The following is a 26,906-nucleotide window of genomic DNA, read 5'->3' on the forward strand; positions in this document are numbered from 1 at the left end:
AGCAGCGCCAGAGGCCAGCCAGAGTGAGACAGACCGCTCGATGTGGTACAGGGTCGCATCTCCTAGGCGCATTTGGGGATAACTCTCACGAGGAGGATGAGGATAGGCAGGAGCCGTAACTGTTTATTTTATGTTTTCATTGATGATACCTATGTATGTCTGATTTGTCGTGTACTTCTGTATTATATGATGGTACTTAGTTTATTTCCATGGACTTATGTGTGTGTTACGTATGTTTTTATTTACTATGTACTTAGTTTATTTTATGTTTATGCAAACTGCTCATTAAGGCATAAACCGCTGGACCCCTGTCGTGGTTTATGCACACTCCTTATTCACACATAAATTGCGACATCCTTATCGCGGATTATGCTTAGTTTTCCTAGAACATAAACCGCGACACCCCTGTAGCGGTTTACGTGTATTTGTAAACCGCGGGTCCCTTGTCGCGGTTTACATAGTTTATGAAAAAAAATGCATTTTGGTATCCGTTTTGCATATTGTGAAATCTGGTAATATTGGAAGACAGTTTATTTATAATGGTAAATTACCCTAAAATGTAATTGTTGTCTTTGAAGTTTGTGAAAAATTTTTAAAAATATTTCTAAGTTTTATTTTGTTTTAATTTTGTCTTTAAAATTTTCGATTTGTATTAAATATATTTTCGACAACTAAATTTTTAAAAAGTTTAAGACTAATTCAGTAATAATGTATGACAATTATGTCTAATTTATTTATATTAAAGGTTTATTTTTAAAAATTGTTACTGAATTAGTTCTAATTTTTTTTAAAAATTAGCTATCAAAATTATATTTAATGTGATTAAACGTCAGTTGAACGCTTAAACATTTGAATTTTTAATTCTATTAATTTGATCACTAGTTTGATTTTCAGAATCTTAATAAATATATATATTGTTTAATTTATTTTTAATGTATATTTTGTACCAATTACTAATTTAGTGATTATTTTTGTGTATATATAATATAATTGAATATTCAATTATTCAAAAAAATATATAAAACTAGATATCCGTAGAAAAATATATGATGAAAGACATAAATTTATTCATAAAAAATAACAATAGATAGGATAGGATAGTTTATCCTCTATATATCCTAATCGCAAGTTTAAACTCTTCAACTAAAAATTCTATTAAATTTTAAATCTTTTAATTCGACTCTATCCAACCTAACTCGCAAAATAAATTTATTTTTATTCAAACTAAATATTTAGTTATTTTATATTTTATAATATTAAATATTATTTATGTATAACTAGTAAATTAAATTACTGGTAGCACGAAATATCTATGTAGAAGACAAAAATTTGTGCTCAAATTGAATAGAATTTGCTCGACACTTGAATTCGACCTTATCTGCTCTGCAGGTCGAATTGCATTATTGAAACGTATTGGATACCGTAAATACAAATTCTGCCGCCAACCCTACGTATCCCCCGGCTCCTTCTGACCCCATTTGGCATTCTTGCTACCAATAGTTAGATTATGAGGAAAAGAATAAAGAAATGAGAAAATATTTGGTAACAAAAAAAATTCAGTTAAAATCAGTTAGAATTTGTTTTATTTAGTATTTATTAATTATTGCAGTATTTAATGATACATAAAACAAAGTTCTGATTTTTTTTGTTTAGTATTATAAAAAAAAATGGTATATTTCATGTTATGCTGATGCATGCTTGCATATGTGAAAATTAATGACATTCGGTTGTCAATATGTAAGATCGAACGTAGTGGTGTGTACATTGTTAGCAATTATTATACATAGTTTTCAAACCGTATTTGGCTCCGCCGTTTATATATTGTGCCAACTTTCTTGTTTGTGTCACTACTCACTACGTACCAGCATGAACTCATTTTCCTATTAACTAGTATTTTTCGTGTATATATACATGCATATTACTTCGCCCACTTTAATTTCTTCTTTTTTGACCACGTACATATACTTGGAAACATTTAATTTGTTCACAAAACAATATGAAGAACAATCAGACAAGAGACAACAATATTAATATATATCAGAAGCCTTCAATTTAGATGTTTGGAGTTAGCTCATCGTATGCATGCATATATACGGTGGAATTTGTAAGTCACAAATTAATAGGGCTATAAAAAGGTGAAGCACAGGAGGCATTGACTCCTTTGACTTTGGTTCTCAACCTGGCTATATATATATATAACCACTTAACACTACATATATAGTGAGGCTTATACTGTTATACACTTGTGAACATTCTGGAAGAAAATTATTGGTTTGAGGTCTAGGCTTCACTTGCTGCATATTTTATCTTTGGATTTTTGTTATTTTGGATCAATTTTTCATTATTCTGTGCTGTTAATCATCATCATCATCTTCATCATTTATTATTATTAGGAAAGAAATATGCAAAGTGTCAATACTATGTTATTGTTATATGGAATATTTGGGAAATGAAGGAACAAATTAGCTTAGTATTTGATTACTATAAGTCTGTTGTGACAAATGCTAGAACACTTCTAAAGGCTAAAGCTATCATTATTAGCTTAGTATTGGATAAGGCATGGCGTCTGGATTTTCCCTTCTCACCCTAACAAGTTCTTGTGGATTTAAAGGATAGCATGGCTAAGAAGTTGGAAAAAGAAATAACAAGATAGATGAGTGTAAATGCTCTTGAGTTGTGGTTGTATCTTTAGGGAGACCAAGAGAGAGAGATTGAAATTAAATATTGTGTTTGATGATCAAATATTGGAATTAAAATTTTAGTTCCAATACACAATTTCAGTCTATTCATTATATTTAGAAAGTAAGGATACAATACATGGAAGTAAAATTTTTAAGATAGAAACTTTTATATTTTGTATTTTAAAAATATTTTTATTTAATTTTTTAAATTCTAAATCTACTCCTTAATTTTTATATTTATCTTAAACTAAACATGATATTAAGACATAATTCAATTCAATAAATTTTACACCAAAATCAATATAAAAACTTAATTCAATCTCTATTTTTCTGTCTATTATTTTTCGTATTTATCTCTCGGTCTTGTTAAGATAAGTATGTGGATGACCATGTTGGTTTATCTTCTCCATATTGAAGGAACCTCTCTCCAAGACAATTAAAATAAATGAAGGTTGAAATCAAAACCTTCTCATGTGTATAAATAGTAGAAGCAACGTTTGAAATAACACAAGCAAGTAATAAGAAATCAATTCTCTCTTTATGTTGTAATCAAATACTCTTCTCTTTATATTTTTACTACAATTCTTTCTCTTCTTTTATTTTATAAGTATTTTAAATACTCTTTTCTATTACTCTTTACATATAATATTAATATCAATATTAATCATCTTTATTATATTGAGATAGTAATTGTAATACTAAAGTCTTCTATTTATACTTCTTTATTTGATATTTATTTTACAACAGGTCTTAGTTTTTCCTTTCAAATGAAGCCTTAATATCAATGTTAAAGGAGTTAGTTTAATACAAAAATAGTTGAATCTTAAAAGGTAGAAAATGCTCTCTTTTGTTATTTTGAGGATTGATAGTGTAGTTGACTCTATACTCTATAGTATAGGTGTTTTTATTTGTTAGATTTGTGCTAGTTTTTTGACACAAATCGTGGGATAGTTTATAATCTATAACAAGTATAATTAGCCGTCATAAGCATATGATAAAATTGAAATTATAATTTTAAATTATTTTTTTAAAATTAATTTAAATTATAATAATTTGATTAATAAAAAGTAACATGTTATGTATTATTTTTTTTTAATTTAGTGTTAATTGGATTAATTCTAAAATAGTTATTAATTGGTTTTAATAATCTATTTTTTTCAATAAATCAGACATATATACTAAATGTGATCATAAATAATATAGTAATAGTTAAATCCACCAATAAGTATATTAGTTATTATCACATTATAAAACAAATTAAATATAAAAGCTATTGGAACTTATAAATCTATAAAATCGCATTGTCTTTGTTCATGTGCAAGGGTTTACTTATCAAATATGAAATTTATAAATTGGACCTAGCATCACTTGAAAGAATAATGGAAAATAATCAACTTACCTCATCATCCATGAGAACCATTTCTATGTAAGTCGTATTGTTTTTGTCAAATTTAAATGAGACTTTCCATAACCTTATATATTAATTTTGTTATATATATATATATATATATATATATATATATATATATATATATATATATATTACGGTAGTTTTTCTTAATATATATATACATATACATAAACAATTCTATACATATACATGAATAAAAAAATATATGAATTATATTTTATTAAACTCTATGTTACCGATTATTAAAAATATTAAAATATATAAACCAAAAATATTTATAAAATGGACCTAACATCACTTGAAAGAATCATGGAAAATAATCAACTTACCTTACTATCTATGAGAACCATTTCTATGTAAGTCGTTTTGTTCTTGTCAAATTTGGATACAACTTTCCATAACCTTAAATAATTCTTGTTAATTATTTTTTTGTTATAATTATTTTGTTTTATATATATGATTATTTTTTATTCTACAATCGTGCAATAATTTTTTATTTTTATATCTATATATATTCTTCAATTCCGACTCCATTCATACGCATATTAACAGTTTTTTTCTAATAGTAATGTTTTAATTTTTCGTTTTCTTTTTTTTCATATATATTTTTTTTAAATAGTGATGTTTTAATATTTCTTTTTCTTTTTTTTTAAATATAATTTTCTTAGTAATTACATTACTAATATAAAATATAAAATGAGAAAGAAAATAAACTTAAAAATTAGAAAAAAAATTTATATTAAAAAAATAAAAATAATATATTAAAAAAATAGTCATAATATATAAATTGAGTCAACAATTTAAATTTCTCTAAAACTAATTTAATCAAATACCAATATTAGAAATAAATTACTTAAATAATATTTGAGTAAAGTATTATTTTCAAGGTTGCGAGAACCGGACCGATCAATGAACCGGTGAGGCAATTGGTTCACTGGTTCAGTGGTTCGACTGGGGTTCAACCGGTTTAATTAAATATAAATAAAATTATTAAAAATAATATATAATTTTCAATATTTAAATTTAATAATTTCTAAATCTAAAAATTTTAATATGGAAATACCAACCCTGAATACATTAAGATGCTCAGTAAAAACACTAATAGAGATAATACATTCATAATAATTAAGACAGGATCTCCATTATTTAGAAACAAATGGTACCAATAAAAATAAAAAACCTTCTAAACTATATTCTCAATAATTACCTAATTCTAGAAATTTCTACCATACCAAAAATGATTTTATGTAGCCAAGGAGAACACAACATATAAAGAGATTAACAAAAAAAAATACTTCAATGCATACCAAGAACACATACCAACAATATATTAAACAAAATTAAGAAGCAATATATTAGAGATGGAAGAACTAGGAATCCCAAATGGGACCAAAGGCTGCAATTCCATTAGCTTTGCATGCATTGACAACATCTCAGATTCCTTGAGGATTGCTTGTGACACTGACGACTTGAGCACTAAAGTTGTTGGCAGCATTGACACTCATCTCAGACACGTTCGGCCTGCCAAGCACAGCAGTGTCATGAACTATAACCTTCTCTTTCGAGTGCCCACTCATCATTTCCTTAATCTCCTTTCCAAAGTTCTGTTCAACACCCTTTGTGACCCAGAGCACGCACACCTCTGCCTTACATAGATTAACAAAAAAAAAAATACTTCAATGCAGGAACATGTCCGTGAATGCCATGATTGATTGAATTGGGCGAGGAATTTGTGAATGACATGATTGATTGAATTGGACGAGGAATTTGTCATGACTTCAGAAGCGAATCCAAATCCAAAATCTAGAAATCCAAATTACAAATTATATCCAACAATTATAGCAAAACTCAAAATGATAACAATTCAGAACCCAGAAGATTATATCAATTCATACAGCATTCAAAATAAAAAATTATATTCAGCAAACATATTCATCATGAAGCAGCAAAACATATTCAAGCACAGAACTCATAATCAGAAGGCAGCAAGTTCAGAGGGAAGCGAGATCAGAAAATCAAAATCAAGAAGCATAGAACTCATAAATCATCATCAAAATTCATAAGGAAGCAAGTTCAACCATAGAGCAGGCGAGCTCATAAATCATAATCAGAACCCAGAAGCCCAAAAGGCAGCAAATAAATCAAGAAGACAAGAAGTCAAGAACAGAGTCTTACCGGCGGCGAGTGAAGACGCGGTGTCGGCGACTTTCGGCGACGAGGAGGGGGGCTCCGTGAGCTCGGCAACGACGAGGCGAGCTCAGCTAGAAGCAGAACGCGGTGGTGGTCGCGGCTGCTGTGGATGGCTGTGGGTGGCTCGGTGGTTTCTCGAATCTAGAGATTGGTGGCAATGGTGGGTGCAGAACGCGGTGGTGGTCACAGCTACTGTGGATGGCTGTGGGTGGCTCGGTGGTTTCTCGAATCTGGAGCTTCGTGTCAATGGTGGGTGCAGAACGCGGTGGTGGTCACGGCTGCTGTGGATTGCTGTGGGTGGCTCGGTGGTTTCTCGAATCTGGAGCTTGGTGGCAATGGGGGGTGAATGGCTGCTGAATGCACTTGGAAAGGGGAAAGGGGAAACTGATTAGGGTTAGTGGGTGCACTGGGTGTTACGCCTTTCTCCTTTTTTTTTAAAAAAAAAAAAATTTCAAAACGACGTCGTTTGGCCTCTCAGGGTGCAAACCATAAAACCGTCAAAAAACCGGACGGTTCTTCCGGTTCACCGGTTAACTGCCGGTTTGACCGGTTTTTTCACCGGTTCTCTGCCAATCGGTTTTTGACGTTACCCGGACCGGCTAGGTGACCGGTTTCCGGTTATTCCAGTTGAACCGGCCGGTCTGGTTCGGTTTTCAGAACCATGATTATTTTTGTCTCCAACGTTTGGGGTAAATTCTATTTGTGTCCCTAACGTTTAAATCGTCCTATTTGTATCCTTAACGTTTGTAAAAGTGATTTAATGTTATCCTGCTGTCAATTACACATCATAAACGCTTTAGTTTGAGTTTTAAAAATCTCTTCTTGAAGTTAGAATACAAATGTCTGGGATAGAATCGATGATCTACTCCAAAAAATAGCTCATCAAATGTTGAAACTAATTCCTACAACATTTACATAATTCACTTTTCTTGGGACATAATTGAATCTAAACACAAATAGTGGGTATAATATTAAAATCGAGCACATCCAAGTGAGACCTAATTGATAATGAATACATCTAAGTAAGAATAATTGAAAAATATAATCTGATTTGTTAGTATAATTGATAGTAGGATAACATTGAATCACTTTTATAAACGTTACGGATACAAATAGGACGATTTAAACGTTAGGGACACAAATAGGACTTACCCCAAACGTTGGGGACAAAAACGATACTTTACTCATAATATTTAATCTATTCTAATCCTTAGACACGTATAGATTAGAGTCATTCTCGTAACGACAACGAATTGAAACAACGTCGTAAGTTCGAACATTTAGAATTCGTGCAAATTCAGACCATTCCTTTGTTCTTTGAAAACCTTCTGTATCCCTGATAGAGTTGAATCGAAATTTCTTTTATGAAAAAAGAGTTACGGAGATGGCTTTGATGTGTTAGAGACCAAAATCTGGAAGTCACTATTTATATTTGAGTGTCAGACCCATTAAACCTGAAAGACCAAATAAAATAGTATCTCTAGTTTTATTCTCATTTAATTCTAAATAAAATGTAATAATGACTTATTTAATTCAGCATTTATGATAATAAATGAGATGACCATTATATAAGTCATTTAATATAAAATAGCTTAATTTACGATTATAATTAATATATGTATTACCCATAAATAGATTAGAAAATAATAATTTCATAACAAAATAATCATTCAATTTGAATTACAATTAATTAATTGATAGAAATTATAATAAATTGTATGATATTTAAAAAATTAAACAAATCAATTAGTTGATATAATTAATTTATTATAATAAAATGAATTTAATGAGTTAAAAGAAATAAATCGAAAAACACCATCAGAAACATGTTACGACAATTTTATCATTAAGTGCAGAAATTTAATTTTTACATAATAGAATAGATATTTACAGATTATTATATTAAACACAGACTAAAAAAATACACTAAACAAAATAAAAGCATCAATGGTAAAATATAACCTAAAAAATCACTTAAATTCAAAAAGAACCTGTGATGAATTATTATAAATCTATATATGAGAAGTAAAAGTAAAATAAACAATTAAAATAAAATAAAGTAAAAAGAGCAATTAAAAAAAGTAAAAGAAGATAGAAAAGATAATGTGTAGAGTTGATAAAAAATATATTGCAATAGAAGATTAATATAATTAATTAATACAAAAGATGAAAGAGAAAAATCAAAATACTATCTTATTAAAAAAATTTCAAAAAAAAATATTTTAAAAAAGAACTTATTAATCAACTTTTATAAAAAATATTACAAAAAAATTAAATTATCTTTAAATAAAATAATAATATCCTTAAGAATTATTAATCAAAATAATATTAATACAATAGAATTAATTCAATAGAATTAAATTTAAACGAATAAATTGATTCAATCAATTATACAAATAATAGCATATTTATAAATATTAATATTAAAAATAGTCTCACTAATGTAAATTATCAATACAATAATTATATGAAAAAATAACTAATTACATAATTGCATAATTTTCAAGATCCTATATAGTTAAATCTAACGGACAAATAAAAAAAATATTTATATGATAATGTCCTAATATTTTTTTGCATACTATAAATCATATTATAAATTTATATACCATATTATAATTTTAAGTCAATTTCTTAAACACATTATAACATAAACCGTTTAAAAAGATACACCAAATTAACGAATATCACATGAGTCACAACATACACTCTAAATTGTCACAATATTTCAAATAAAAAGAACATCAATACAGAAAAATCAATGAATATATATAACTAAAATAAAGAGCAACAAAGAGACACAAAAAAAATAAAATAAAATAAAGAGAATCAATAAAAACATTGACATATAAACCACATATACGAACAATGTATAAATTAATTGTGAATCACAAAAAAAGACAATATACATACATACATATACATATACATATACATATACATATATATATATATATGAATTGAAGTACACGTAATAAAATAGAATATTACAAAACAAAATTATAGTAAGATTATTTAAAAACAACATAAAAATCACACATTTTTTTTTGTTAATCAGAAGGTAAAATAAAAAAAAAGTGTGTGCCTAATAATAAGCAATTAAAATAAAAAAATATTAAAAAATATAAAAAAATAAAATATATAAATAAAGATAAAAAAAATAAAAATTCAATAAATTACAAAAATTACAAAAATTGTATCTAAACACGAGAGATAGGGGCGAGGGAGGGAGAGAGAGAAAGAGAGAGACAGGAGGGAGGAAGGGAAGGAGAGAGAGAAAAAAAAGCGAATGAGTAAAGAACATTTGATTTTGTATAAATAGAGGGTATTGAAAAAAATAAACTAATTAAATTAATTCATATATTTCGTTATCATATTTATTATTTATTAAATAATTCGATATTTACTCCAATCAAATCAAATAATTAATATAATTAACTAAATTAATTAATTGATATAACTAATTATAATAAATAGTAAAATTTGAATGTCTAATTAAGTTAATTAATTAATATAATTAATTAATTAATTATAATTAATTTGCTTTAACGAATTAAATGAAATAAATCAGAAAATACCTTAAGAGTATGTCGCATCAGTTCTACTATTAAAGGCAAAATTCTGATTTTTATATAATAGAATAAATAGACAATAAAGATATTTTTTTAAATTAGTATAATTGTGTATTATTCATTAAATATTAATTATTTTTTGAGTATTTCTATATATTTTTTTTATAACTGATTTGATATATGAAAAGAATTGCTAAAAAAGTTTAGATTAATTATTTACGAAGTTAAATCTTAAATAATAATTATTGATTAAAGCACGCAATTGAATAAAAAAAATAATAATTAAAATAAATGCATATTTCTTACGAATAACTATAAATATATGATAAATGGTGATTGCTACGGTACAATGATAAATTCATACGTACCGATACGTTTAAAATGTGGACAAATAACAATAATACAAGTGGAATTTATTTTCCACGTCAGCATTTAATTTTTTCTTTTTTAAATATATAATATATCACCACTTTTACTAAAACACCCTTTTAATTAAATAAAAATAAAAAATAAATTTTATTTAATTTTAATGAAAAGACTTAAATATCCTTCATTTATTTAATTAGACAAAAATACCCTTTGAATACCCCTATAACAGCTTCTCCCCTAAACCCTAGCTTCTCCACCACCGCCGCAAGGACTGCCGCCGTCCGTCGCTCTCAGGCACTACCATCGTCGTCTGGTCGTCCGTGCTTCTTCCTCCTTCAAGAATTGCAGCTTCTTCTTCCTCGACCTCGGCGCGTCAGTTCCTGGTATTCATTTGCTCCATCGCGATCCTGCCGCCGTCCGTCGGGCGCTCAGTCACCATCGTCTTCGTCTGGTCGTCGCAGATTCTTCCAACCCACCACCGTCTTCAGAGTTGTGTTCGTTGCCTGGCCTCTGTCTCCATCACAATTCTGCCCCCCTCTTCTCAGACTGCTCAGTAGAAAAACCCATCTCCATTCCAGTTTTCTTCCTTCGAGTTCAGAGAGCAGAAGCTCAACCAAGAACAAAACCTTAGACTTCGACGGTCAGTATGTACTCGAAGCCATGCATCATGTCCCTCCAACTCCTTCCATGGCTGCTGCAAGAGAAGAATCTGAGAATGTTATGTTTGGTGCTTTGGATAATCTCTTTGCTAATACAAAGATTAAGCCTAAGGATATTGGTGTTCTTGTTGTGAATTGCAGTTTGTTTAACCCAACTCCTTCACTTTCTGCAATGATTGTGAACAAGTACAAGCTTAGGGGTAACATTAGAAGCTTCAAGTTCATAGGAACACTTTCTTGCCAAGGACATGCTTCAAGTTCATAGGAACACTTATGCTGTTGTTGTTAACACTGAGAACATTACTCAGAATTGGTACTTTGGGAACAAGAAATCTATGCTGATCCCAAATTGTTTTTTCCGTGTTGGTGGTTCTGCTGTTTTGTTGTCCAACAAAGGCTCTGTTAAGAGAAGAGCAAAGTACAAGCTTGTTCATGTTGTGAGGACTCATAAGGGTGCTGATGATAAAGCTTTCAGGTGTGTGTATCAAGAACAAGATGATGATGGCAAAACTGGTGTTTCTCTCTCAAAGGATCTTATGGCTATTGCTGGTGGGGCTTTGAAGACTAACATCACAACTTTGGGGTCTCTTGTTCTTCCAATAAGTGAACAGCTTCTGTTCTTTGCTACTTTGGTTGAAGCTTCTGAATGCAAAAGTGAAGCCTTATATACCTGATTTCAAGCTTGCATTTGATCATTTCTGCATTCATGCTGATGGGAGAGCTGTGATTAATGAGCTTGAGAAGAATCTTCAGCTTCTGCCTATGCATGTTGAGGAAGAATGAGGAAGGGGAATAGGGTGTGGCAGATTGCATTTGGAAGTGGATTTAAGTGTAACAGGGCAGTGTGGCAGGCACTTAGGCATGTCAAGGCTTCACCCAAGTCTCCTTGGGAAGATTGCATTCATAGGTATCCAGTGCAGGTTGTTACATAGCTTTAATTTCTGCTACTCTCTCTGGTACACATAGCATAAGCCAATAATCAATCCTATTCAAGGAGATAATAGATAATGTCTCAGCTGTTCAATCATCACTTTAGAAGCCTATTTTTGTTGTTATTTTTAATTATTCTAATGCTTCTGTTTTAGTTACTTAATCCTTAAATTAATATTTATGTATTTGTCACTGAATCCTTTATTTCACTTGGTTGCATAAAGACTAATGCTAGATTTATATCAGCAATATAATGACTTTTGCTTTGCCTTGCTATCATGTATGAGATGCTACTAAGTTTGGTTAATCACTGTAGTCATCAAACATTTTGCTAAGTTAGGCATCGTTTTCCCTTCTGGTAATTTTTTGTGTTGTGCCAACTGGAAGAAAACCTGTCTCTGTTCCTGAGGTAACAAGTTCTGGGATATCTTCTTGTGCTAAAATTATTCTTGTTTCCTTCTGGACTATGCTTATGCTTAGAAACAAACTTTGTTCTGCCCTTCCAGTTTTTTTATGTTTTGTTTGTGTTTTTTTTTTTAAAGAAAAAGAGCAGCAGCTTTGTTTTTGGTATGCTTGGAAACCAAAATTTATAGTGTGCCAGTAACTTTGTTTTTGTAAGAAATTGCATCTTCCCAGAATCCTATAAGCTGTTGAAAATGGTTGGACTATTTTAATTATAGTACAGGAATTTTTTGTTATAACTAGTGATGTAAGTTTATCCCATTTTTGCTTTGTTAATTGCCTGTAGCTTCTGGAGAGTAAGATACAGGAGGCGAGATCAAAGGAGGATACTCTGAAAGCAAGAGCTCAATCTGCAAAGTTTGTCCAAACCATTTTCTGATTGACTCGCATTTTATTACAGTCTATTCCTAATCCCTTTTAATCCTGGTTTTTTATTTATGTAATAAATGTAACTCTCTGATTTTGTTCTAGAACAATTCATTTTTCCATTGAATTTCTTGTCATTTGTTGAAAGAAAGTGAAAGAAGTTTTGTGGTCAAATATTAACTGTAAGAATAGTTAGATCTCTTACGAAGAATTCTGGTGTTGGAAAGTTATGGCATTAGCATTTTTTTATTCTTCAGCTATGTTTTGTTACTATTATTTTCATATAAAACACTGAATATTTAGCATCAATGGCCTTGTTACAACGTTTCTACTCATTGATAAAGCTTACATAGACTTCACTTATGCAATTTATAAATTTCATTGTGGATATTAATGTACAAGGAATCAAATCAAGGAATGTTACAAGCAATTGTTAAGTTGTAATCATGATTGCATCCTCTGAAAATGAACAAAGTATATACATGAAAGAAGAAAGAAAACAACAATTGAGTGGTGCAACATGCACATTTCAAAGTATATCAAGAGCATGTACCTCGAAGCAGTGTTGAGTTTTAATTCTTTATATATACAAGTAAGACAGTGAATGATAGATTACAGGTTTCATTTTGTTAGCATATCAACCGTTGAACAGAAAAATTATGATCTTATTGCAATTACTTGCAAGTGAAATTACTATATTAATCTGACTCACAACAATGACACCATTTTGCTTTCCATATAGTCATCAATTTTGTTAGCATATCAACCGTTGACTCCCTAACATTAACTCTAGTGTTGGATAACAAATGAATTTATATTCTAAGATAGGAACAGAGACAATGGGTTAAACAAATCAAAAATCAATTACAAGTGGGAGGGGAAAAATGGTGGCTTGTTTCTATCCAAAACAAGCAACAAAAAATATGCATTATCTACCATGGCATTCATCCTCCTTTTGGCTCTCCATATCTCTCTATCTGTCTACCAAATTACTCTGATAACCACTGAAAATGAAAAACAACCCAATCCCCTTTGAAAAGTGACAAAGTTCAAGGGATATGAATGCAACTTTGACATTAGAAATATACAATATGCACCTTCCAAGAATGATCACCCACCGTTACAACTTTAAAAGGGGTTTCTAATGGCTCTCCATACATCTCATTGAATAATGATCACCCACCGTTCATTGACATGATCAATCCAAGAACAGCCACAACATACTATTAAAAAAAAGGGACTGACTAGGTAGTAAAATGAAGAAATAAATACAATCATTGGATTCCTCCCAATTTAAAACACATATATGCTACTAGTTCACAATCATTGAACCACATAGTTTTAGCACTATGTAACAGATATTATTAACTAAAAGATGTTCTGCCCCTTAAACTTTAATAATAAAGAATAATATATTAGATAATTGTGTTCCTGAACTAGTTCTCACGTAAAGAATAATCACCTAAAAGATAGAAAAAAAAGGAAATGTCATAACATGCTTCCACTCTAGATAGATATGCCTAAAGGCCTTAAAAAATAGCAATGGTATCCTTCCAGCCCTGTTCAAGCAAACAAAAAATAAGACTGATCTTATTGGTTCTCATATCTGATTGGTTCTCATGAGACTGATCTTGCTTGACTATGGTATCCTTCCAGCCCTGTTCAAGCAAACAAAAAATAAGCAGGCTTCCTGGATCTATTACTCTATGAGATCTGTTTATATATAATTGCAAAGGAGATGGTAATTGAGATCTAGTAAAAGCAAATGGAACGATAAATTCGTAGTTAATGGACTATAATTATTCCTGAGTCCAGTGACAAACCTTCCATGCTTTTGCAGCAGAGATCGACGAACGGACTGAGTGGGATGAGCAGTTATGACCAAATCTACAGTTTGCTTCTTCAAAGCATCAAACACTTCCTGTGGGGACTTTTTCAGTTCAGTCACAAGCCTCTTGAAGGTTTCTTCAATGTCAGGTTCAGTGATGGCAGAGTTCTCATCAGCAAAATCGCCCTTCTTTAATAGCTTAATCCTTCTTCGGTAGGCAATTTGAACTTCTTCTGCCAAGTTAGCCAAATTAAGCATGTGGGAAAATGATTTGGCAATGACAATAGAATCCCCAGCATCAAGACCAGTTAGCATATTCCCAAGTTCCTCCAACTTCTCAGTCTTATGCTTCCTTTCATACTCAGCTGAAAGCTCATAACAATCTTGATCCTATTAAGCATCAAATTGTTTAAACTATAGGGCACAACAGGAAAATAACAAAGAAAGAAAAAATTACAGAACAAAGCGGAATATTGGGTTCCTCTTTTTGAGTCAGTGCCAATCCTTAGTATGTAACATGTTTGAGAGTACTTGTGCATATTAAACTTCTCCCCTCTTTTCTAGAGTCAATAGATCAAAATATTACCAGGAAAGAAAAAAAGCCATACAGATTTTGTGCATCATATCAAAGTGGACCTGAATTTATTTACTTAAGAGTTTGCATTTACTTATGGCTCTAAAACAAAATCAAAAAGAGTGAAGCCCCCTGGTTCTAGATTAACGTTTCTGTTGCATTCCAATTGCTACAATTGAAGAAAAACCACTGACATGCAACACACTAAGGCCAAAAGAGTATAAAAGAGTATAAAAGAACTAAATTTCAATCTCCAAAAGAGTATAAATTCATACATAGTCAAATGGAGACATTAAATTATCCGGCAAACAAATACTAACACAATCGTAAACAAAATATAATGTCGTATACTCGTATGTCACTAGACGGCTCATATGCCCACAAGAAAATAATAAAAACAAAAATAATAATAAACCACAGCAATATCACAACAATATCACAACAATACAATCCAATTACAAAATCACAGTAAACCACAGCAACTCACTCCAACCCAGTAATCTCAAGTCTCCAACAGTCAAAATTATTCAACAATTATTCAATTCAGTAACAAGTCCACAGATTAACTAACAACAATTATTCAGCAATTATTCAACCAGTAACAACAGCAAGGTTCACAGATTAACTAACAAGTAACAAGAATTATTCAACAATTATAGTTTAAAAAAATTAATACCTAGAACTAAATGCCAGAACAGAGCAGAGCAGATCAGTAGCAAGAAAGGAACAGGGCACGACCGAAGGGCTGACGCGATGGAACAGAACTGGCACCGTCGAGACAGTGGCTGCGCGACGGAGGCAGAAGGCGAGGCCGGCGACGGTGGCTGGACGTTGAGGAACGGCGACGAGAGATGGCTGCTTCGGTGCTTCCTCCAAGCTGCGTTCGAGTTCTGTTCTGTCTTCTCTGCGTTCTTCAGTGTGTTCGTTCAGAGAACAGAAAAGGCAATAATCAGAAAAGCATATAGTTCCCTTATGTTCGCGAGAGAACAGAAAAGCAATAATCAGAACTACGTTGGTCTAACATTTCAATTATCACATTATGCCAAGTTAGAACCAAAGTAGATGGCATTGGAAAACATGCTAATAAGAAAGAATATAAGAACTTTATATATAATAGCAAATCGTGTTCTTTACTTGCAATAGGCTATCGAGCGGTCCTGGGTGGTCCTGGGTGAGTGGGTGGTCCTGGCCTGCTGGGTGCGATTTGCGAGTTGCGAGGGACTGAGAGTGGTGGTGGGTGCGACTTGCAAGCGTGGTGCCGACCTGCTGGGCGCTGGGCGCTGGCTGTGTGCTGCAGTGCTGGGCTGCTCTGTCCGCGAGGAGGTCCTGGGTGGGAGCAGTGGAAGGGCTGCGCTGGGAGGAAGGTGGCGGTGGCTGCGAGGTGGTGGGAGGAGGTCTCTCACCGGCGATGGGAGTTGCAGAGAGCGAGGCTGTGAGACCTAGGGAGTAGGGAGAGAGGGGCTAGGGTTCGTTTGGGAGTGGGGCTTCGGGGAATGGCCGAATGGGGGTTACTGGGTTAGGTTTAGGTTTCGTTCATTTTGGGGGAAGGGGGGGGGGGGGGGGGGTTTGGTTTTTTTTTTTGGTTTTCTACCTGACCGGTTCGGTTCGGTTCGGTTGGGGTTTTCATTATCAGAATCGGTTTTTAATTTTCGGTTTTTTCGGTTCAGTTGATCGATTTAGTTTGGTCCGAGTCGGTTTTGAACACTACTACTGGTTAGGGTTCCTCTAACCAACGGCACCGTTTTGAGCAAATTTTAGAAAACCAGTCGGGTCTCGGTTCGGTTCGACCGACTGATTCTCGACCGGTTCGACAGTCCAACAACAGTTTCTGAATCTTTCGGTTTTGGTATATGACCGACTCGTTTTTGTACCGGTTCACGGTTCGACCGACCGTTCGAACAGGTTTTCAAAATCTTGGTCCGAACCGCTTTTCCCCTCGATTCACGAATAGACCGGTTTGACCAGTCTATTCGAACCGTTTTCAGAACTTTGCGTTTTTCCCTTATTCCAAAAATTCGGCCAGGTGACGGTTCGGTTTGACCGACCAATTCTTGGCCGGTTCAACTGTTCAATTGTGGTTTTTGAAATTGGGGGTTTTTGGAGGAGAGGGATGGATTGTTAGTGTGGACGATTTGGAAGATAATCCTAACAAGTCGGAATAGGTACCAGTTAAGTTATGGGATTTATGTTATTTCATTCGTTATACGAAAGAGTAGGTCGAGAAACTATATAATATATAATATAAGTATATATTAGTATATAAGTATAACTAAATATAAGTCCTAAAGGTTTACACCATAATAGTGCTAGTTGATGAGAGTTACTTCGGAAACAAAGAAGAATCAAGTCAAATTAATTTACTTGGGTTTGGTTTATTTATTCTAACAATTCCAATAAAACAGAACTGGATCTAATATGAGTTGTCGATTAGAAACCTATACATTTGTCCGAGTTGTTTTTTGTAGCGGTTCATGGTTCAACCGGCCGGTCCGAACCGATTTTTTGTATCACATATGTTTATTTGGGCAAAGTTGACTGCTTAAAAAGAGTAAGTTCCCAATCATTTTAAATTCATATTAGCAAATATTGGCATAAAATAATTTTAATACCTAAAATGACTTTCTCTTGATTAGGTCTTTATCCCTGTATCTGAAATTACTGACGAAGGCCATGAACACTGGTACCTCGTAGTGATTGATCGTGTTAAAAGACAAATAATTTTGCTAGACCCATTACCCACTGAGAAACAGTTCAAGCGAAAGAGGACATCCTTGAAATTGGTAACTATATTTTCCTTTTTTTTGTTAATTATCTACATATATGACTAAAAAAGCAAACTCTAACATAGACATAAACAGGCCATTTATTTGGACGAGGTATTGGAAGATCGTTCATTCTATGACTTTGAGACCACTCCAACTCTGATTTCTTCACAATTTGAATTTGAAGAGCCAGAAGGCCTTCCGACCCTCGAAGCTGGATCGTAAGATCGTATAATTAGTAGTTATTGATATGAAATTTATGCAATTATATAATACTCTAATATAGCTTCCTCGATATGTAGGAGTGATGCGGGTGTGTGGGTTGCAAGTTGGATGATAGCTTGTTTTGAAGATGATCATTTTAACATAAAGGTAATGTTATGCACTAATCTTTTCCTTCGTTCTTTCTTTTATATTTAGGTAGTTAAGCCTAATGTGTAATTATTCAAATTTTATTAGGTGGATGATGGGGTTCGCATGAAGATTGCAGTCTCACTCGTGTTAAAGAATCATAATGTGATCAGAGATAGGGTCAAAGAAAATGCCATTGAAAATCTTAATAAGCTGTATGATAATCACCATCGTGATGATTATGAATTTCCCCAAGATTAGATTTACAACATAGGATATTTATTATTATTTTTGTTTTTATTATTTTCTTGTGGGCATATGAGCCGTCTAGTGACATACGACATTATATTTTGTTTACGTTTGTGTTGGTATTTGTTTGCCGAATTATTTAATGTATCCATTTGACTAGAGATATAAGTATTATTATTTTTAAGGGTGGATTTTCTTGACCATCATTATTACTTCTATGTTTTATGATTTTTCCACTAGTGGTGCTTATTATTATGCCATTTTGACATTATGATTGATTTGATCATAATTAGATAGATTCAGAATCAATACATATTAACCCTGCTTGAGCATTTCCTTTGGATGGTAAATGACTAGTTTTGTTTATCAGTTTATAAGAGTTTGATGAAGCTATTCTGGTTTAAATTCTACTGATGTAATTCAACTTGTGAAATGCCTTTTATTCTGTGGAGTAGGTCCTAAGTTTCCAACATGGCTTAGGAGGCACTTGTGAAATGCCTTTTATTCTGTGGAGTAGGTCTTAAGTTTCCAACATGGCTTAGGAGGCAAAGTTCTCTCAGGGTCTTGACTAGGGGTGTTCAAAACCGATCCGAACCGAACTAAACCGCCAAACCGAACCGAAAAAACTGAAAAATCGAAAACCAAAAAAACTCATTTTGCTGTTTTTTGTGCGGTTCGGTTCGGTTTTTTTTACTCTCAAAACCCTAACCGAACCGAACCGAACCGAACCGGTTCGAAAAAAACCCTAAAAATGCCAACCCCCCCCCCCACCCCCGAAATGAACAAAGGTTGCTGCGCGAGTGTGAGAGCGCCCCCCTCCCCCAGCCGTCCCTGACCCTAACCCCCCAAATCCCCAATCCCTAACCTGCGGCTGCGCTCTCTACTCTCTAGTCTCTATCATCAGTCGCTCTCGCTCTCGCCAATCCCAGTCGCTCTCACTCTCTCTTCTCCAAATCCCAGCCGCTCTCGCTCTCTCTTCTCCAAATCGCCAAAGCACGACGCCGTCGCCACCCACAGCACGACGCCGAAGCCTTCCTCTTCGCGGAGACGCCACCCACAGCACGACGCCGTCGCCCACGCACAGCACCACGCCGTCGCCATTGAGACGCCACCACCCAGCGCCAGCAGTGTTTCTGGGTTCTCCCACTCAGCGCCACTATCATCAGTTCAACCCACTCCCAGCACGGCAGCACCTCCGAGTCTCCCAGTCAGCCTTCCTCCCAAGTCAACATGGAGCCCGAGCCACCGATTCAGGTAATTTGCTGTTTATTGCTGTTTACTGGTTGTTTATTGGTGGTTGTTTACTGTCAATATGGAGCCCGAGTCAATATGAACCATTTGCTGTTTACTGGTGGTTGCTGTTTAGTGTTTATTGCTGTTTATGGTTGCTATTTATTGCTGTTTAATTCCTTATAGTTTATAACTTGATGAATTATTTTATTGTTGGTATTGTTGCTGGAATTCTGGTTGCTGTTTATTGTTCATTTTATTGTTGGTAATTTGGTATTGCTATTATTGATTTATTGTTCAGTTTTTGCCGAACCTTTCCAGTTTATTGTTCAGTTTAGGGAAAATTTTTTTATTGCTGGTTCACTGATCATTGATTCATTGTAATTAAGTAATTTGACTGATTACTGTTCAATAATCATTGAATTCATTGTTGCTGGTTGTTGTTAACTTGTTATTGTTTTATTTGTTTTTTATTGTTTAGGGAAATTTTTTGTTTTATTTGTTTTATTGTTTTACTTGTCACTGATCATTGATTTCATTGTTGCTAGTTGTTGTTTTATTGCTGGTTCAGTGATTGTAAGTCAGTTAATATTATGGGATACTGATTTTTATTTAATATTTCTGTGTTTTGCTGCTCCTGCTCCTGCAGTTCATCTTGAAAGTTGGAATCCTATGTGGTCTGTTTCAAGGTCAGATTGATTTTAGTTATGATGTTTCATTATGTGATTTGTTTTTTAATCTATTCATTTAACTTTTGGATTGTGGTTATATGCTTTTACACAAGTAACCTGTATCTGAGAGTAGTTGTAGATGTTGGTTAGTTTTCTATACAGCTTTCTAATGGTCTATACTGAACTTTTTAATTTACGAATGCAGTATACTCACAGGGCTTCTTTCATTCATGGTGAGTGCCTTCTTTCTATTCTAATTAAATTCTTATTCCTTTCATTTCCTATCTTATTTCTTTGTTTGGAAGATAGTTGTCGTGGCTCATCAAATCAGAGTTATGGGGTAAAAAATGCATTTTATTGTTCCTTTATAGCTTTAGTAGCTTGCAGTTGGTACCTTGCCATGTATGAGATTTTCTTGCGATTTTTTTATATCTAATGGACTTCATTCTTTCAGATGGACAACAGCCCAACCACCTCCGCCGAGAAGCAGTGTTTAGCAAAATCTTCCCTTTTTTTCAATTGCAAGAAGTAGGTCTATTGCATCATCTTTTCCCAAGTCACCATAGAATTTAGCAAGGTCTCTACAATTTGTCTCCCATTTTTTTTTATTGTTGTATTTGAATTTCTTTTGTCGATAAATTTCAATAGATCAAGACTTTGTTAGCAATTGTGTATTTGTGTTTGTTGATTTCAATGTTATGACTTTATGAAATAGTATGGTAGTTTTTTTTTTGAATTGACTGAAAAAACCGAACAAACCGAACCAAACCAAACCGATTTTAATTGGTTTGGTTTGGTTCGGATGGTTTCGATAAAAAAACCGAACCAAACCGAACCGCAGTTTGATAAAACGATTGGATCAGATGGCTCTTCTCTCAAAAACCGAACCAAACCGCACCGCGAACACCCCTAGTCTTGACAATGTCCAAATCAGGTATCTCAGACAAGGCTCCAATTTGGTTTTGGAATTGGACTTTGTAGCTCGAATTCCTGGATCTCTCTAACAATGAGATAAGTGGAGATCTATCTAATGTCTTCTTAAATTCCAGCATTATAAATTTGAGTTCTAATCTATTCAAGGGTCTATTGCCAAGTGTGTCTGCAAATGTTGAAGTGCTGAATATAGCCAACAACTCAATCTCTGGACCAATTTCTCCTTTAAAAATATATTTTTTTTTCTTTCAAAGGAACAGCCGATGCAAGCCTTAGATGAATCCTCTCTTAAAACCTGTTAGCATCTGTGTTCTGCTTCCTCTCTCTCCTTGCTCTGCTGCTGCTTCGATCCTCAATTACTATGAATATCTCTATCAACCCTTTTAAAGTTCCAATATACTAAGAAAATAATGAATAAATAAATAAAATCCAATTAAAAAGGATATTATGATATGAGCAAATTAAAATAGAACAAGTGAAAGAATGAGCTTTGCACTTGGTTCATTTTTTAATTTACTGAAGTTTTAGTTTATACATATTGGTGAACTTATTAATTTCTTTGATTTATTAATAAACATGTCAACAAAAAAAAATATCTTAGGAATTTTGAAGGCCAATGCGTGCAAGTTAATGACTATTGGAACTTGGAAGATTTGTTCCTGATACTATGAAAGTAAATTACACAGCAATTTGCACATATTACTGCTCTATTTATTGAGAGACGAGCCCTCTACAAGATTCTACAAAATACATGGGGAGAAAAACAGATACCCATTTACACATACATAAATGAGCAAAAAATTTTCTTCTATTTCCGTGTAACATACAACTACAAGAAAAATAACTGAGCAAGTTTACATTGTAACTGTGTTGAAGTAGCAGTATGAGAGTTGTCTTGTGTGATAATATGAATAACTTGAGTGGCATTGAAATGGCTTGTTAATACTGTATCATCATATATGCTGCTCCAAATGGTAACTGGATCCATGTAGATCCCCAAGTATGAGACGCGACGAGTTTGGAGGCACATTGAGTAACAAGTGACAATTTCGACCAACCGACTTATAGTATATTTCAAGCAGATTGATTGCAGACTTTGGAAGTTCTGAAAGATGCCAAAACCAACCAAGTCTGATTGAGACATCACAGAGGGCAGGTACCCACTCATGACCAGCCGGATCTCCCTCGGCCGCATATCTGTTAGAAACAAAGAAAACATTGAACAATCTGAGACAAGGCATAACAAAGAAAACATTGCCGTTTTGGGACATATATCACCATTCGAGCAACTAATATTGACTCTGGTCCTGAAATCTTCCAAAAGAGAATCCGGATAGTTCCCATTGATGTTTCCATCTCCTTTTGACTCAGGAGCATAAGAAATAATCTTTTCCACTTCATTCAGGCACTTAGAAAATGGTTTAACTTCATTAGACATATCAGAAGCGTTCCCTTCGGTCAGAGTTCTCGCATTTAAGTTTAAAAAATGATACAGGATAACACCAGCCACGTTGTTAATCATGCTTCTTCCCCCAACGACTTGAAGAAGACGCGATAAGATATATAGTGAAGTGATAGCAGATAAATCTGAGCCCTGGGTAAAAGAACATATTGTTTGAATCAGCGCATCATGTGGAAATAAATCATGGATATAAATTCAAGTATAGCAACTAGCAAGATCAGCTGAAGCAGGCAATTACCAAGTGGGAAATTATGATATATATTCAAACATTCACAAGTTAGAGATTTGTTTTATCAATTATCGTCAATTCATATCAAGTATCAACAGACTTTAACACTAGAGTTGATATAGCAATGATATACCACAACAGAGGGAAACAGTAATTAGAGTAAACTAATTAACAGGAAATTCTCAGATCTCACATTATTATTCATTGAAGCTGGTAATGAGAATAGTACAGGAAACACAAGCCCATTCAGGAGATTCTCAGTAACCAATTGATTCAATCAAGGCTCATCAACACTAAGAATGTCTTTCAAGTAGTATAGTTCATCAACAATTTTATCAGATTCAAGAATCAATCCATTTCTTCTTTTTTGAGTGTCCATATCCCTGTTTGAATAAAGGGCTGTATCATTAGAAATCAGAATCAATCAAGCATATATAAATTAATGAAAAATATCTAACAAATGATTATACCCTTTTTCATGGAGAAAAGCATCTAAGGGAATACACATTGTGTGATTCACTAATAAAAGAAAGAGGAGAGAAAATTTAGAACAGAAAAACTTGCAACACAACCTTAGAAAAGACATATAGTATGGAGCCAAGTCTCCCCCATCAAGTTCATACGGATGCAAAATGATGCTATTAATATAACCATTGCTGAAACAATAGTCTGCAAGATGCAAAGTCAGCACAGCATATTGGATTAAGTACCAGTATGAAGCCTAAGACATACCAGTAGATAATATAAAAGTACCAACAGACCATCTGGATTTTGTGTGCCATATTTGACAACATTTCCGCATAGCATAAGATCTCGTGCATCACACTATTGATGGGTCTAAAGATCTTCAATTAAAAAAATTAAAGTTTTCAACTCAAATAACTATTTCATGCCTAACAATGTATGAACAATAGGTAAAACTCTAAAGTCTAATGACCTTAGCCTGAAACATCAAGAAATACTAACAGTCTTACAAATTGCATGTTCATTATCCATGTTTTGAATCATTATGCTGAGATACTGAAGTAACGGTGCCTCAATTCTTGAATTTTCACTGATATCAAGCATACGAACGAATTCCGCAACCACTTGGCGATCCATGAAACAGCTGAACCATTTAATAAAAAAAATTTTCAAAATTCAAAAAATTCAAATAACAATTATGGTGTTTGTTATTTGTCACATATTAAAATTATGGTGTTTGCTACAGGAATCTTTGAACAACGCTTCAAGTATAAGTTTTATTTCCAATACTGTTCATGTGGAAAATCTTTTTCCTTGTTATTTGCAAAATGTACAGCTTTTAAGTACTAAAAGTATCCCTTTTTAGAAACCAAGTCCCACAAAAGTTGTAACCAACATGTAAAAATAAAACACTACTCTTTAACATGAGAACCATAAATATTAATTTAAGGATTAAGTAACTAAAACAGAAGCATTAGAATAATTAAAAATAACAACAAAAATAGGCTTCTAAAGTGATGATTGAACAGCTGAGACATTATCTATTATCTCCTTGAATAGGATTGATTATTGGCTTATGCTATGTGTACCAGAGAGAGTAGCAGAAATTAAAGCTATGTAACAACCTGCACTGGATACCTATGAATGCAATCTTCCCAAGGAGACTTGTGTGAAGCCTTGACATGCCTAAGTGCCTGCCACACTGCCCTGTTACACTTAAATCCACTTCCAAATGCAATCTGCCACACCCTATTCCCCTTCCTCATTCTTCCCTTGGCTTCAGTGTATGCCAGCTCATACCAAATAGAGCTTGAAGAAGTGTTCCCAAATCTGTGAAGTGTCATTCTAGAAGCCTCAACATGCATAGGCAGAAGCTGAAGATTCTTCTCAAGCTCATCAATCACAGCTCTCCCACCAGCATGAATGCAGAAATGATCAAATGCAAGCTTGAAATCAGGTATATAAGGCTTCACTTTTGCATTCAGAAGCTTCTTAACAACCAAAGTAGCAAAGAACAGAAGCTGTTCAATTATTGGAAGAACAAGAGGCCCCAAAGTTGTGATGTTAGTCTTCAAAGCCCCACCAGCAATAGCCATAAGATCCTTTGAGAGAGAAACACCAGTTTTGCCATCATCATCTTGTTCTTGATACACACACCTGAAAGCTTTATCATCAGCACCCTTATGAGTCCTCACACATGAACAAGCTTGTACTTTGCTCTTCTCTTAACAGAGCCTTTGTTGGACAACAAAACAGCAGAACCACCAACACGGAACAAACAATTTGGGATCAGCATAGATTTCTTGTTCCCAAAGTACCAATTCTGAGTAATGTTCTCAGTGCTAACAACAACAGCATAAGTGTTCCTATGAACTTGAAGCATGTCCTTAGCAAGATCAATGGCTATAACTCCTGCACTACAACCCATACCACCCAAATTGAAGCTTCTAATGTTACCCCTACGCTTGTACTTGTTCACAATCATTGCAGAAAGTGAAGGAGTTGGGTTAAACAAACTGCAATTCACAACAAGAACACCAATATCCTTAGGCTTAATCTTTGTATTAGCAGAGAGATTATCCAAAGCACCAAACATAACATTCTCAGCTTCTTCTCTTGCAGCAGCCATGGAAGGAGTTGGAGGGATATGATGCATGGCTTCGGGTACATACTGACCGTCGAAGTCTAAGGTTTCTTTCTTGGTTGAGCTTCTGCTCTCTGAACTCGAAGGAAGGAAACTGGAATGGAGATGGGTTTTTCTACTGAGCAGTCTGAGAAGAGGGGGGCAGAATCGTGACGGAGACAGAGGCCAGGCGACGAACACAACTCAGAAGACGGTGGTGGGTTGGAAGAATCTGCGACGACCAGACAAAGACGATGGTGACTGAGCGCCCGACGGACGGCGGCAAGAGCGCGATGGAGCAGATGAATACCAGGAACTGACGCGCCGAGGTCGAGGAAGAAGAAGCTGCGATTCTTGAAGGAGGAAGAAACACGGACGATCAGACGACGATGGTAGTGCCCGAGAGCGACGGACGGCGGCAGTCCTTGGGGCGGTGGTGGAGAAGCTAGGGTTTAGGGGAGAAGCTGTTAAGATAGGGGTATTCAAAGGGTATTTTTGTCTAATCAAATAAAAGAAGGATGTTTAAGTCTTTTAATTAAAATTAAATAAAATTTATTTTTTATTTTTATTTAATTAAAAGGGTGTTTTAGTAAAAGTGGTGATATATTATATATTTAAAAAAAAAAATTAAATGCTGCGTGGAAAATAAATTCCACTTGTTTAATTATTATTTGTCCACATTTTAAACGTATCGGTACGTATTCCCGTAGCAAACACCTAAATATATTTACATATTTATATACATGTGTCTCTTTATCCGTGCATTATGCAAATTATTAAGCTTGTTTTCTTTCTATTTTTTTTTAAATTAAAGAACAAGATATTTACCATTTTTTATTGATCCCGTCATAATTTTTTTAGAAATATTTTTTAAAATTTTTTTAAATATATCTAAAATATTAATATTTTAATAATTTAATAGTTAATTTTAATTAATATATATTATATATTTTTTATAACGAAGATCAACAATTAAAATTGTTAAAACACTACTGACAGAAACATTTGAAATTCTTCCGATACTTTTTAGTAGGTGGTGTGTGTGAATGTGCTATTAATGACTGTCAAGTTACATACTAGGGACAGTTGAATCCACGAATTGCAGGTTGTGATCTCTAAAAAGTCCAAAGTATATATAATCTTTCAGAAAAAAAAAAAGGAGAAGTCAAAAAAAAAAAAAAAAAAACTGAAAAATAATTTACTCTATGGAATTTTTGGTGGCATATTAAATTTTGAGCTTTATTACTCATAGATAGTGTATGCTGGTATGTGACTGTGAGCTGTCTTTGTACAAACACAAGCTTGTAGGACTTGATAATAATTAGAAAGAAAAAAGAGAAAAAAAAAAAAAAACATTACAGATGTCTAATCCAACGGCCACAGATTCTTT

At 33.4% G+C, this 26,906-nt stretch overlaps 1 protein-coding gene, 1 long non-coding RNA gene and 2 pseudogenes across 4 annotated transcripts; 2 read left to right on the forward strand and 2 right to left on the reverse strand.

Moving 5' to 3' along the window:
• The first annotated feature begins 10,451 nt into the window (after nt 1–10,451).
• LOC107607451 (3-ketoacyl-CoA synthase 4-like) lies at nt 10,452–12,894 on the forward strand (annotated as a pseudogene). Its single transcript, XR_015899974.1, has 2 exons — nt 10,452–11,802; nt 12,561–12,894. The product of XR_015899974.1 is annotated as a 3-ketoacyl-CoA synthase 4-like (transcript).
• Nucleotides 12,895–13,893: 999 nt separating this feature from the next.
• LOC110266199 (phosphoenolpyruvate carboxylase 2-like) lies at nt 13,894–16,577 on the reverse strand. Its single transcript, XM_088500053.1, has 4 exons — nt 16,177–16,577; nt 15,719–15,953; nt 14,464–14,858; nt 13,894–14,298 (listed from the first exon to the last, which is right to left on the reverse strand). Exons 3-4 carry the CDS (start codon nt 14,781–14,783, stop codon nt 14,280–14,282), a joined length of 339 nt encoding a protein of 112 aa, XP_088356179.1. The 5' UTR covers nt 14,784–14,858; nt 15,719–15,953; nt 16,177–16,577; the 3' UTR covers nt 13,894–14,279.
• Nucleotides 16,578–19,181: 2,604 nt separating this feature from the next.
• LOC148543654 (uncharacterized) lies at nt 19,182–21,012 on the forward strand. The gene is made up of 4 exons (XR_015899836.1): nt 19,182–19,658; nt 20,284–20,323; nt 20,511–20,538; nt 20,760–21,012. It is a non-coding gene; the product is annotated as an uncharacterized LOC148543654 (long non-coding RNA).
• Nucleotides 21,013–21,868: 856 nt separating this feature from the next.
• LOC110266200 (uncharacterized) lies at nt 21,869–25,944 on the reverse strand (annotated as a pseudogene). Its single transcript, XR_015899035.1, has 6 exons — nt 24,532–25,944; nt 23,904–24,037; nt 23,502–23,598; nt 23,123–23,312; nt 22,517–22,832; nt 21,869–22,435 (listed from the first exon to the last, which is right to left on the reverse strand). The product of XR_015899035.1 is annotated as an uncharacterized LOC110266200 (transcript).
• Nucleotides 25,945–26,906: the final 962 nt, after the last annotated feature.

This window comes from Arachis ipaensis, chromosome B9, assembly GCF_059453495.1.
Source record: "Arachis ipaensis isolate K30076 ecotype BB chromosome B9, ASM5945349v1, whole genome shotgun sequence".
Taxonomy (NCBI): Eukaryota; Viridiplantae; Streptophyta; class Magnoliopsida; order Fabales; family Fabaceae; genus Arachis; species Arachis ipaensis.